This window comes from Gadus macrocephalus, chromosome 20 (genome assembly GCF_031168955.1).
Source record: "Gadus macrocephalus chromosome 20, ASM3116895v1".
NCBI lineage: Eukaryota > Metazoa > Chordata > Actinopteri > Gadiformes > Gadidae > Gadus > Gadus macrocephalus.
The window spans coordinates 12130291-12144353 of record NC_082401.1 but is presented as its reverse complement, the minus strand read 5'-3'; the positions used below and the strand labels follow the sequence as shown (position 1 = coordinate 12144353).

General features: G+C 51.8%; 1 protein-coding gene and 1 long non-coding RNA gene across 2 annotated transcripts; one reads left to right on the top strand and one right to left on the bottom strand.

Annotated features, from left to right (window-relative positions):
• Positions 1–2779: 2779 nt before the first annotated feature.
• Positions 2780–3375, bottom strand: LOC132448450 (uncharacterized). Its single transcript, XR_009523364.1, has 2 exons — positions 3125–3375; positions 2780–3081 (listed from the first exon to the last, which is right to left on the bottom strand). It is a non-coding gene; the product is annotated as an uncharacterized LOC132448450 (long non-coding RNA).
• On the top strand, positions 3375–13841 carry sik1 (salt-inducible kinase 1). The gene is made up of 14 exons (XM_060039774.1): positions 3375–3960; positions 4337–4522; positions 4734–4850; positions 7316–7379; positions 7479–7640; positions 8127–8251; positions 8360–8483; positions 8627–8847; positions 9178–9321; positions 9417–9530; positions 9886–10114; positions 10210–10437; positions 10575–10764; positions 10894–13841. Exons 2-14 carry the CDS (start codon positions 4370–4372, stop codon positions 11612–11614), a joined length of 2592 nt encoding a protein of 863 aa, XP_059895757.1. The 5' UTR covers positions 3375–3960; positions 4337–4369; the 3' UTR covers positions 11615–13841.
• The last annotated feature ends 222 nt before the right edge of the window (positions 13842–14063 follow it).

Here is a 14063-nt window from a genome sequence, read left to right as displayed (position 1 = left end):
GTCTTTAACGTGGTTTCATGCTCCACACGTAACCTGGAAAACACGCTGTAACGTACGAGCTGGAGACCGGATCACGGCGGTGATGATGTGACCCTAATGGACTGACACCGAGTGCCCCTGGATGTTCTCCCTCTGGGAACATCCTAACAGAGAGCCAGTGTCTCCGGCGTCATGGGACCGAGCCGTGAGCCAGAGACGGAACCTCGGTTTGGCCCGCGAATAGCATGAAGCTCAGAGAGAGGGACGGACGGGGCTGGGGCGAGGAGCCCAGAGAGACGCCTGAGCCATGACCGCTGAGCCCCCATGGTCCTAAAGACCACCACCAGTACCCTTAAAGACCACCACCCGTCAGACCCTCCAGGATTTCACGATGTTGCGATTTGCAACTTCAACGCAACATCAACCAATCAAAACAACACACCGCCTCTCAAATTGAGGGCGGTGTCGCAATTTTAACCAACCACCGCAACTTTCCCCGCAAATTTGACCAATCAGTGGCGTCATCTTGAACTGACGTCGACAAACTACCTTCCACCTTACTTCCGTATTTATGCTGCGTTTTAATATCCATCCGTCTCGGAGGTCCGAGGACGTTGCCTAGCGAGACGCACAAACACGCCCCTTTTCCTCGGACGGCGAACTCCCCATCTCGGTTGAACTCAGTGGTGACCGAGCAAAATTCCGAGACAGAATTCAAGATGTAAGTCGCTTTTGATAAAAGCGTCTGCTAAATGCCCTAATTGTAAAAGCAGTATCCTGTATTCTACATGAAAGCGAGGGGAAATTATTTTGCACTGCTTGCAATATTGTGGTGGAACATAAGCGCAAATCTTCCATTGATAAGCATTTTGCCACCGCGAAACATAACTACAGGCAGGACGTCAGACGACGAGGCAGATCACTATGTCACAGGCTGCTGCATCCAAGCCAGCGCGGAAAGAATCAAGAATCAATTATTCATAGGACCATTTCTCAGTGTTTTTGTTCTTTCAATTAATGTTTTTTTCGGTAATAACTTAATCTTTAACAAATTACTCTGGGAAAATTGCAGTAATAATAACTTAATATCTAACATCAGGAAAATCTCAACTTTTTTTCGCAACTTTCACTTCCTCTCGCACTGTCGCAACAAAAACATTAAAAACACAGCAACTTTCATCGCAACTTTTTGGAAAAGCTCACGCAACATCAGGCATTTAGGCCGCAGCAATCTCAAAAGAGGGTCTGCGAAATCCTGGAGGGACTGACAAGTACCCTTAAAGACCACCACCAGTACCCTTAAAGACTCCTACCAGTACCCCATGGTCCTAAAGACCACCACCAGTACCCTTAAAGACCCCTACCAGTACCCCATGGTGTTAAAGACCCCTACCAGTACCCCCATGGTCCGAAAGACCACCACCAGTACCCCATGGTCCTAAAGACCACCACCAGTACCCCATGGTCCTAACAGACCACCACCCCCAGTACCCCATGGTCCTAAAGACCACCCCCAGTACCCCATGGTCCTAAAGACCACCACCAGTACCCCATGGTCCTAAAGACCACCCCCAGTACCCCATGGTCCTAAAGACCACCACCAGTACCCCATGGTCCTAACAGACCACTACCCCCAGTACCCCATGGTCCTAAAGACCACCACCAGTACCCCATGGTCCTAACAGACCACTACCCCCAGTACCCCATGGTCCTAAAGACCACCCCCAGTACCCCATGGTCCTAAAGACCACTACCCCCAGTACCCCATGGTCCTAACAGACCACCACCAGTACCCCATGGTCCTAAAGACCACTACCCCCAGTACCCCATGGTCCTAAAGACCACCCCCAGTACCCCATGGTCCTAAAGACCACCCCCAGTACCCCATGGTCCTAAAGACCACTACCCCCAGTACCCCATGGTCCTAACAGACCACCACCAGTACCCCATGGTCCTAACAGACCACTACCACCAGTACCCCATGGTCCTAACAGACCACTACCACCAGTAGCAGGGGGGTAGAGTTCTCCCCCGGGGAGGCTCCTGCTGGTTCAGCCCGCCCCAGCAGGCAGACCTGGTCCCGGGCCAGGTACAGGACTGGTTTCGGCTCCAGACCTGAGGAGCGCCTGGCTGTAGAAGAGGAGGAGCAGGAAGCCGCACGTCTGAGCGTGAAACGCTGTGTGTGGGTTTTTAGATGTGAGTCAAAACACTGACCTTTTCACTTGTGCTTTTGTATGAACTTTGTAATCCCTCGAACATTTACAAGAGCGAGCACTGGGTAACCCCCCCCCCACCCATACGCATGCAAACACCACACCACACACACACACACACACACACACACACACAAAACACCTTACACACTCACATACAAAGGAACTATCGCTTTAACGTTGAATCTCCCACACAGACCTTCAGTTCCTAGCCTCCATGCGTTGTGTGTTCTACGCACACAGAACAGATCAAAACAATGTGGCTCATCTCCATCCTACATGCACCCTCTTGTTTTTTACATGCTGGCTTTCCTCTCCAGATCACCTCACATCGTGCGCTTCAACCACCAGCTGCAAAGCTTATGCGAAGATTGCGTTTGATGAAGATACCTGGATTATGTCAGACGTCATCATAACAACAAACCATGCATTCCTCACTGCCTGAACACAAACAATGGACTGGAGTTTGCCCACATGCTCTGGCTCACATCATCTAATGTGTGTATGTGTCACCTTTCAAACCTGTGTGTGTTTGTGTGTATGTGTCACCTTTCTCTCTGTGTGTGTTTTTTGAGGCCAGGTGGGAGTTTGTGTGTGTGTGTGTGTGCATGTGTATGTGTATGTGTATGTGTATGTGTGTGTGTGTGTGTGTGTGTGTGTGTGTGTGTGTGTGTGTGTGTGTGTGTGTGTATCGCCACAGCTTCCTGGGCTGGTCGTCCACTCTCTCCTCCCCACCATGGTTCTACTCCCAATGGGGCTGTCCAAGAATAGCCAGGAGGAACGTCCTAAAGCCTTCCTGGGTAAGAGATACTGGGCAGTACCAGGGGAGTTCTCCGTACAACATAAAGCTATCCCAACGTTGAGCTGGTAGAGGGACTGTCTAACCCTCCTCATGTTATTGTTACTCCCCAATGTTAGCTCTTCTGCTCGACCCACACGTTATTGGCTTTTAAAAGCATAGAACATGGATGTTAAATACTTATATAACAGAGGCATGAAGGAGTAGTAATTGTAAGGCTTCAACATTGAATCGTGTCTCACAGACTGAATCTCACAGGGGGCTGATTCAGCCTCATGGCCTTGAGATTAAAGATAGTTTGGCTCGCTGTCGTCGAGGGACGCTTCAGGGTTCATCAACAGCTACTTTCTGTTGCTTTAGTTTCGGATCATCCGGAAGACCGCACTGTTCAACAGCCCGGGAGGAAACATCACGTGGTGACACATTTCTACCACTGACGTCATTGTCCTCATCTCCAAGCAACCCCCCCACCGGCACTGACGTCACCGCGAGCCGAGCCGAGCGGTTGCCCGGCAACCCGTGCCTCGCGCTCGAGCCCGGCCCTGCCGCTCCGCTCGACGCTCTGACGCGCGGGTGACGTCAATAGTGCAGGAGGAGGAGTTCCCCTCGCGCTGTCTGTGGACTCCAGTGCATTCCAGCGGAGCGCCGAGCAGCACGAGGGACCCAAGCCGAGTCACGAGCATCTTACGGCTCGCTACCGCAGACCACCACTTCACAGACCACCGCTCCAAAGACCCCCAACCGCTCCAAATACCCCCAACCGCTCCAAATACCACCACTCTACAGACCACCGCTCCGAAGACCTCTCTCCCCGTGGGGTCAAAGAAAACCAAAGTGCTGCTGCGTCCGTTTGTTAAACATTACTTTCCTTCAGTGCACCTTCTGTTTGTGGAATGACTGCGTTGGCCCGTGAGACCTGTGTGGACTGTGAGACCCGTGAGAGGAGCTGCCTGCCGGACGCTTGCTAAGGTAGGGATGTTTCCTGGATCATGTTAAACCTTTATCGGTGTCAGGACCCGTCTGGATTCTTGAGGATAGCAGCAGAGCATTCCTTAACCTGAGGTTGGCATCAAAGCCATATGGGAAATAGACGGCAAACTAAACTAAACACATTTATGATGTCTTCAAATGTATGCTCTTTTAAGCATTACAACTCATTATAGATAAGGTTAATTATAGTTAATTCATGTGCTATTTATCATGCAATGTAATTGTATTTATGTATTTTTTTCATTTTGATTTCATGCAAATGTATTAAAATTAAAATTAGTCATTGTCTATAACATTTAAATCTATACAAGAGTACTCTGCAGCAGGGAGTCATGAATGCATCAACACTCTGCAGGTTCTAAGGTGGTGCTGACCTCCACCCGACACCATGGTGGTGCAGACGGAGAACAGCCCTGCGGCTCCGCCCGGCGCCGCCCACGGAAGACCCCTCCAGGTGGGCTTCTACGAGATCCTCCGCACCCTGGGCAAGGGGAACTTCGCTGTGGTCAAACTGGCCCGCCACAAAGTGACCAAGACCCAGGTGAGCAGAATGGGGGTCAGGGGGGGTCTGTGTTCACCGTGGGGGTCAGGGGGAGTCTGTGTTCACCGTGGGGGTCAGGGGGGGGTCTGTGTTCACTGTGGGGGTCAGGGGGGGGTCTCTGTTCAGCCACCACGTCATAAGGACACACATGTTTCATTTTGACGGGTCATCTCTAGAATGTCACATTATGTAAAAGTGGTAACTGTTGCAGGTAGCCATCAAGATCATAGACAAGACACGGCTGGACCCCCAAAACCTGGAGAAGATCTACAGGGAGGTGCAGATCATGAAGCTGCTGCACCACCCGCACATCATCAAACTCTACCAGGTGAGGAGGTGTGTGTGTGTGTGTGTGTGTGTGTGTGTGTGTGTGTGTGTGTGTGTGTGTGTGTGTGTGTGTGTGTGTGTGTGTGTGTGTGTGTGTGTGTGTGTGTGTGTGTGTGTGTGTGTGTGTGTGTGTGTGTGTGTGTGTGTGTGTGTGTGTGTGTGTGTGTGTGTGTGTGTGTGTGTGTGTGCGTGCGTGTGTGTGTGTAATATACTAAGTGGCACCATAGAGTGACAGTACTCAGTCAGAACCGAGATCTAACCTCGACCTGTTGGTCAAGGGGCTGATTGTAGGGTTGCACAGGGGAGAAATCTTCAGCATCAGAATGGTGCAGAGCAGTTTTTGTCGTGATGCGACGTCGTGTTTTGTTGGGAATGTTGGTGACTAGTTGCGTTTTGCAAAGATGCAGTGAATTCTAAGCATACATTGAAAAAAAGCATACACACACACACACACACACACACACACACATATTCATGTCTCGATTGTGGTGTGTGAACAAAGGTCATTGCTGTGAGCATGAATACGAATAAAGAATGTCTGGGCGTGAGAGAGAAATATAATGAGTTCAACATTAGTCATAGCCACACATAGACAACAGGTGAAGCTCTGAGGGCATCACGCTATGTCTCTGGGGAACATTACAGGCGGGGTCAGGTAATTATTTTAAAAGCATTCTTTTCATATTAGTTGAATTCTCTTCACATCCCGACAGCATCAAATTCATTTGATTGCTAAAACATGCGGTATCCCGGTTGTTAAGGCTAGCAGACCTGCTGCTGAAGCTAGCAGACCTGCTGCTAACGCTAGCAGACCTGCTGCTAACACTACCAGACCTGCTGCTGAAGCTAGCAGACCTTTTGCTAACACTAGCAGACCTGCTGCTAACACTAGCAGACCTGCTGCTGAAGCTAGCAGACCTTTTGCTAACACTAGCAGACCTGCTGCTAACACTAGCAGACCTGCTGCTGAAGCTAGCAGACCTGCTGCTAACACTAGCAGACCTGCTGCTAACACTAGCAGACCTGCTGCTGAAGCTAGCAGACCTGCTGCTAACACTAGCAGACCTGCTGCTAACACTAGCAGACCTGCTGTAAACACTAGAAGACCTGCTGCTGAAGCTAGCCAGCTAGTCAAGTGTTCTGGGGAGAGGCTTGAGGGGCGTCCTGAGGGGGGGCTGGGATGTGTGTAGTGGGTTCATAGCCTAGTGTCGGCTGGCTGGTGTCTGTTGCCCAGCGGAGCTTCATGGATGTCCTGTGAGCATGTGAGCGGTTCCCAGGGATGCATGTGTGTCCACAGGTCTCCGTGTCGAGCCCAATCAGCCTCACTGCAGGGGTACCGGCCGCCGGGTTGCCGGGGTCACGTGATGCCACCAGCACCGGGGGCTTTAGCGGTGAAGCCTGCTAGTCTGCAGCACACAAAGGATCTGCTTATTAGAGCGCACCTCACTCCCCTGAATAACTGAGGCATGGGGGGTAACTGAGGCATGGGGGGTAACTGAGGCATGGGGGGGTAACTAAGGCATGGGGGGTAACTGAGGCATGGGGGGGGTAACTGAGGCATGGGGGGGGTAACTGAGGCATGGGGGGTAACTGAGGCATGGGGGGTAATGAGGCATGGGGGGTAATGAGGCATGGGGGGTAATGAGGCATGGGGGGTAACTGAGGCATGTGGGGGTAATGAGGCATGGGAGGTAACTGAGGCATGTGGGGGTAATGAGGCATGGGAGGTAACTGAGGCATGGGGGGTAACTGAGGCATGGGGGGGTAATGAGGCATGGGGGGGTAACTGAGGCATGGGGCAGCAGACACGCACACAACGCAGGGTGCTGCTCTCCCTCCGAGAGCAGGTCCTTCTGGTGACCTCCACCTCTCCTTGCCCTGAGGGGGGGTCAGGGGTCACTCCCCTCCAGGGTGTCGCTCCGTGCCTCCCGCTCTGGGGTAAGCGTCCCTGTGGTTCCCTGACCTCCGGGGTTCATCCGCTGGGAGGCTGTTTGAAGGAGACCAGCGTGACTCACGTGGGGCTTCGGCTTGTTGTCTTCTACTGAGTTCTCCACCCGGAGGGGTTTTCTGGAGAAGAGGAGGGTGTCTCTGATTTCAAGGAAATGGGAATCGCGTCTTTTCCGTTGAATTCGTCCCCCTCCAATGCGCAAGTCAGGAGGAGTCTTGGGAGTGTTGTTCTGGCCAAGAGAAAGGGAGGGAGGGGGCTAGGACACTGGATGGCTGACACATGACACGGTCTGTTGCCAACTCAGAGGAGGTCATAGTGTGTGTGTGTGTTTATGTGTGGACGTTCATGTGCGTGCATCCTGCGGAACTAGCAGAGGAAGAGATAGACTCAGGAAAGAGGAGGAGAGGTCAGAAGACGTCCACAACAACCAGAGCTGCAGCTGCTCAAGTACTTCAATGTGGAACATTGCCACCAACCAAAGGCCGTAGCTAAACTGTCTGTCTCTCTCTTTCTCTCAGGTCATGGAGACCAAAGACATGTTGTACATCGTAACAGAATATGCCAAAAACGGAGAGATGTTCGGTGAGTACAGAGTACATTGCTGCATCATCCCGTACACTGGTTCTGTCAGATGGGTGTACTGGTTGGGACTGGTTGTTAAGCTCCCATGTTCCCTTGCAGACCATCTGACCTCCAGCGGCCGCATGAGTGAAGACGAGGCACGCAGGAAGTTCTGGCAGATCCTGACGGCGGTGGACTATTGCCACCGGCGCCACATCGTCCACCGCGACCTCAAGACGGAGAACCTGCTGCTGGACGCCAACATGAACATCAAGCTAGCTGGTGAGTCGGCCCACAGACCGGAGGGGGACGGCACCCTCCCTACGGATGTGACCTGGTCAGGCTCCTTCATGGATCACTGCCAATAGACGACTTTAGTTCTTTAGCTAAGCGAGTGCCATAATGATTCACTTTGTGTGAGGCTAATATTCTCATGACTGAATTAGACGTCAAACAGCAACCTTTGTTATGTGTTCAACATCTAATACAAACATATAGAAGAAACGCAAAAAAATTCACAGACATCCATACATAAACACAGGAAATGTGATGGCGTGAATTCAGCCAGACAACGAGCCCTTTGTGCACTAAGTGACAGTATTATTAGCTTGATTATATCTGTTCCATTCCAGTCCTTTGGCCCAGTGGAACCTAAACTTATCTTACAAACCACTTTTCTGCCATAAGCCGACGGGAATCGCAGAATAAGATGGAAACACCCTGAGCTCTAAGTGGTTGCTAATTAGCCCTCCTTCTCCCTCTGGGTAGACTTTGGATTCGGGAACTTCTACAACGCGGGCGAGCCGCTGGCCACGTGGTGCGGCAGTCCGCCCTACGCCGCGCCTGAGGTGTTCGAGGGAAAGGAGTATGAAGGCCCTCAGCTGGACATCTGGGTGAGCCTCCAGAACTCACAGAGTAGCTCCCCACCACAGAGCGACCAGCACAGTCCCCGGGACTCTATCCCCACTCTGACCCCGCTGCTCCTCTCCCTTGTCCTGCAGAGCCTCGGGGTGGTCCTCTACGTCCTGGTGTGCGGCTCCCTTCCCTTCGACGGCCACAGCCTCCCTGTGCTCCGGCAGAGGGTCACAGAGGGACGCTTCAGGATCCCTTTCTTCATGTCGGAAGGTAGGAAGTCCCCACACAGGCGCAGGGGGAAAGGACTACCCAGCTATTGCTGCAGTTAGAAATGAGGGGTATTAGAATGCCAGGCTTCCCTGTGTTGAGCTGAACATAAACAGAGGATCTCATCTCGTCCCTTCTCCCTCCAGACTGCGAGAGCCTCATCCGTAAGATGCTGGTGGTGGACCCGGCCAGGAGAATCAGCGTGGCCCAGATCAAGCAGCACCGCTGGATGATGGCGGACCCGGCCGCCCCCCTGCAGACCCTGGGCCATTCCTTGACGGAGTACAGCTCCAACCTGGGGGACTACAGCGAGCCGGTGCTGGGCATCATGAACGGCCTGGGCATCGACCGCCAGAGGACCATCGAGGTAAACCCGACCCCTGGATCTGGGACCTGAAACGGTGCTCAACATTGTCAGGAGGGTGGCGGGGCATGAGTCAGGGTGCAGAGGGTGGGAGTGTGAGGATTAAACTGAACGGTGTGTGAGCTTCCTGACGCCAGGCTGAACCCCACATAGGGCTGGCTTACAGCTAACTCTGATGGTAGGAATAGCATCATCTTTGTCATTATACAATCAGTGCCCTAAAGTAGCCCTTCTAGCAATGTCGTTTTTGAGGGCCTCATGCTGTGGGTATAGGATAGGATAGAGCGGAAAGCAAACCAACAGCCACTAACAAGCACCTGTGTGCTCCTTCAGTCCCTACAGAGCAGCAGCTACAATCACTTCTCCGCCATCTACTACCTGCTGCTGGAGCGGGTCCGGGAGCACCGGGCCCAGCAGCTCAGCCGCCAGACCTGGACCCAGAGACCCAGGAGCACCTCCGATACAAGCGCCCCAGAGGTGGGGGCCATGCCTGACCTTTAGCACAGACTTTCACAAGTTCAAGACCTGTAAATTCAATATCTCAACCTTCTATGTTCCTTCGCTTTCCTCAGCTGATTATGGACCCCAGTGAAGGCTTCAGAAACACACCATTTTCCATTCCGACCACCGCGTGTGGCCATCCTGTTTACCCCGAAATGGAGTGCGACCAAGGGGGATTGTTCCAGGTAAAACCTTCGATGTTATAGTTTTAAACTAGCACTATCCACGTTCCTTAGAAAACAAAGCTAGCGCTCAGCATTCACACCCATCCGTCTCCAGTCCGTCTGCGGCTAACTGTTAGCATACCCCCCACCCGTCTCCAGTCCGTCTGCGGCTAACCGTTAGCATTTCCCCCATCTGTCTCCAGTCCATCTGCGGCAAACCGTTAGAATTCCCCCCATCTGACCCCAGTCCGTCCGCGGCTAACTGTTAGCATTCCCCCCATCTGTCTCCAGTCCACCTGTGGCTAACCATTAGCATTCCCCCCATCTGTCTCCAGTCTGTCCGAGGCTAACCGTTAGCGCTCCCCCCTGTCTCCAGCGAGTGGTGTTTCCAGTGGAGGCCAGCCTGAACCGGCTGCTGTGGAACCGCTCCATCTCCCCCACCAGCCTGCTGGAGACCAGCATCAGCGAGGAGGTGAGGCCGCATGACCTGGAGGACGAGGAGGAGGCTGGCCGGTCCCCCGGACCCATGGGCCTCCCCACCACCGCCTCCCGGAGACACACGCTGGCCGAGGTGTCCGCTGGCTTCCATCAATGCAGCCCACCTTGTGAGTATTCCCTCACAGGAGCGGGTGCTTTTGTTCCGATGTCCTGTCATGATGCTCTGGCTCTACTTTAACTCCTTTATTTTCTGCCCTTGCAGGCATCGTGGTCAGTCCTTCAGAGGGTGCCTCTTCTGACGGCTGTTTGAGGTCCTCGTCCAGCCAGCATCCCTCTATGCAGGCCTTCAGCGGGACTGAGCGTGGAGGCCTGCTCCCTCCAGGATCCTCTCTGGCCCTCTCCGCCCACCTCCTGCCCCAGACGCAGGGCTGCCTCCCTGCCGCCAGCTTCCAGGAAGGCCGGAGAGCCTCCGACACATCCCTCCCACAAGGTGAGAGGAACCGACGAGCTTGAGTCATCACAATAACAAATACTGACCTGAGAACTCTCCTCACAGTCTGTGCTGTTTGGTGTGACTGGCCACCAAAGGGTATTTTGTAGCTCACTACTTCCTGTGCCTTCTTGCAGGACTCAAAGCGTTCCGGCAGCAACTGAGGAAGAACACTCGCACAAAAGCGCTCTTGGGATTAAACAAGATCAAAGGTCTGACGAGGCAGGCTGCCCCGCCTCCTTCCTGTAACCGTGGCAGCCGTGGGTCACTGGGTCCGACCCTCTCAGAGCATCGCAGCATGCTCGAGGAAGTGCTGCATCAGCAGAGGTGAGCTTGAGACATGGGAGCACATGCATGCTGGCTAATGCATGCACTCACAAATGCAGAGAAATAGACAAAAACATTGACTTAGTGCAGCACTTCATCCATTAAATCCACTTTGTCTTGGTTGAACAGGATGCTGCAGATTCAACACCAGCCAAAAACCCAGGCCCTTCAAGGACCATCCTCCCAGAATCCCCGGCTGTTCCTGACTCAGCAGACCTCGCCGTCCCCTCCCCCAGCCACTTTGTTTGCCTCTTCAGCTTCCTCACACCTCCAGAGCGACCCACAGTACGCCCTGCCTCCATGCTCTCTGCCTCCGTGCTCTCTGCCTCAGTGCTCCCTGCCTCAGTGCTCCCTGGCTCAGTGCTCCCTGGTTCAGTGCTCCCTGGCTCAGTGCTCCCTGGCTCAGTGCTCCCTGGCTCAGTGCTCCCTGCCTCAGTGCTCCCTGCCTCAGTGTGCCATGCCTCAGGGCTCCCAGCCTCCTCAGACGGCTCCGGTTGTGCCAGTGTGCAGCCCCTGGCAGCAGCCCCTCAATCCACCTTCACAGTCCAGCTCCTGCTCCTCATCGTGCCCCTGCTACCCGTCCAGTGTCTCCCCGGTGGCCTCTGCTGCCGACCTCCTGGAGGCCCACCTGCACATCAGCCAGCCGCCCCACATCAGCCACCCCTCCAGCCACCCCTCCAGCCTCCAACTACAGCACCTGCCCCAGGACTTGGGGATCGGCGGTCCCCTTGTGCTCCCGTCTGGTCCAACGGCCTGGGACCTGGGCTGCCTCAGCGGGGACAACGAAGACGTGCAGGAGCCCGGTCTGGTTGGACAGCCGCAGCTGAGCAGCTGTGTGATGGTGAAGTGAAAACATGAGCAATCCCTCAGACCAATCATGTGCTCGCTAACTATCCTACTGGTGGAAAGGTGTCCGGAGAAAAGGCTGGAGTGGAGGCAGGCAGTGGACTAAAGTTCAAACAACATGAAGCAAGCAACATGTTTACATTTTGTTTTGAAGATAGGATGCACAAATGCGTCTTCTTCACAGATCTACGGATATTGGTCTCTCGTGTGGATGTGGATGTCTCTACTTTGGGTATAATATAGACTGAAGTCTAAGCAATAACCAAACTCTGGAAGGCTTTGAATTTTTACAAGATGACCAGAGAAGCAATAACAAAGTTGGGCTGGAAGTACTCCTCAAAAGACCCTGAGCCAAACTTCCAAAGGGCACACAGACAAAGCCCTCCATCGCACAGAACCCCCCGAGACGGATCAAACCAGGGTTCAGGTGTTACAGTTCCTTATAAGGTATGCTCCTGAGACCATGTTTCATCAATGTTCTTTGAGGATACCATTCTCCTCTGCTTCTCTTCTAGGTAACGCTTTGACTTTGATTTTGAGAGCACCGCGTTGTTTTCCACTGTGCTTGAGGGAAGATCTTCCCAGTCTTTATTCTGTCAGGATTTCCGACCTCGTTGCGTCCATCCCTGGCAGCGGGGTTATGAGCGTGATGCGTCACACCGCTTTCCCGGACCTTCTGCTCAAGGTCCTGACTTGGTATTGAAACTGTGATAATGTTGGCTTCTTTCCGAGTTCTGCCCGAGCTTACGCTCACCTGAATTTAAATTGACGACAAGGTGTGGATGAAAGATGGGCGAAGGACATATTATATAGGCTGATGTATATCTCAATGACGTCAGCACAACAGGTTTGTTCAGTCAGCTTGCTGGCGTCTGATCATACTGACTTAAAATGTAATTACTACCTCCATAGCTCACCATGTTCGAAACGGGATTTGATTTGTTAACCTGTCCTCTAAACTCCTGAGTCCCAGAGGTAATGCTGTCTTATCTGTCTGGCTTAATTTTTATCAATAACGGAACAAAGATCACAGTATTTCATTGTGAAATATGAAGGAAAGTGAGGCGATGGATATTCATAGGATGGCCAATATGCATTCTCTGCACTATTGTTACTTGTCTTTTTATACGGCTGGTACCAATTAAATGAGCTTATAACACAATACTGTAGAATTGGACAAAGACGTGGTGTTAAACGCTCTTTCTCCAACTGACAGGCTTTCAGGATTTCCTCTTCTCTATTATGTAGTGCTGCAAGGCATAATTTGGTTCGAAACCAAAGTCTGAGAATCTCAACAAAGGTGTACTCTAACACGTGCACACTACTGATTTTCCTCTGCTATGTCCCCAAACATAGCATGCTGGTAACTACTAGCACTCCAGCGTTATCCCTTTGGCTTTTTCTATGTGAAAGCTTCCTCTGCCTCCAGTCGCTGAAGCTACTCTGTGCTGTAACATCCCTAAGCTGTTGTTAGAATTATCGTGGTATCCATTTTGTACTTTTCAACAAAAAAATAAGTACCAGAAATAATAGGATAAATATGTGTGTATACAGCAATACAATTTATTTGCTGGAAACTGATTATCTTGAACTGTCTGTAGCCTCTGTGGTTCAAGGTCACTAGAACTTGTTTAGCGCAACAAAAACTGTTTTAGATGTTCTATGCTGTCTGTTCAGAGCGTGAATTAGCTAACTAAGCTACGTCAGCTATGCTAACCACACATTGTTCGGTTGGTTAGCCACATATCTGTGTGTATCTGGTGATGAAGAACAGTTAAATTTTCTTCAGAAACAAGCAGTGTTGATATATTACTGTAGACGGCACTCACCAACAAAGCGTGTGCCTTGCTCGTGAACAAACCCCGCGACACGAGCAACCCCAAAGCGAGGAGAAGCCCGACTCCGGACCATCCGCTCCTCCTGATGTTCTCCTACCTGACAGAAGAAACACACGTCGCACTTTATACCTTTTGTTACGTCAAGGTTTGGTTTTCTCCCAACTTCACATTGAAACACTAAAGACTGAAACCTGGAAGAGAACCCTTTTCAACAAACTTTAAATAGGAACTGTAACGTTAGTTCAATCCTCACAATTTGTAAGATTGTATATTTGTGTGTGTGTGTGTGTGTGTGAGAGAGTAGGAATGTAGGAGTTCCCAAGAACGTTTTTTATTTTATTTATGTGATAATAGAATTGCATATTTATTTGAATAAAGATCATTTATTAGAAACTTTGGATTTGTACTTGAACTCTTTACCTGCGTCTCAGTGGTGAACCAGAGACACACACACACACACACACACACACACACACACACACACACACACACACACACACAGCCCTCCTCTTGTGTGGTCAGAGGTAACAATGGAGCCTTCCCCTGAGTTCTCTACCAGTCACCACAAACACGTCAGCACGTCGCCAGCTGCAGACTGAGGGGGTCATGGTGTGT

Coding starts and splice junctions, on each gene's coding strand:
- sik1 (XM_060039774.1), top strand. CDS start 4,370: ATGGTGGTGCAGACGGAGAACAGCCCTGCGGCTCCGCCCGGCGCCGCC. Junction 4,851..7,315: donor ACATCATCAAACTCTACCAG/GTGAGGAGGTGT, acceptor TCTTTCTCTCAG/GTCATGGAGACCAAAGACAT. Junction 8,484..8,626: donor CCCTTTCTTCATGTCGGAAG/GTAGGAAGTCCC, acceptor TTCTCCCTCCAG/ACTGCGAGAGCCTCATCCGT.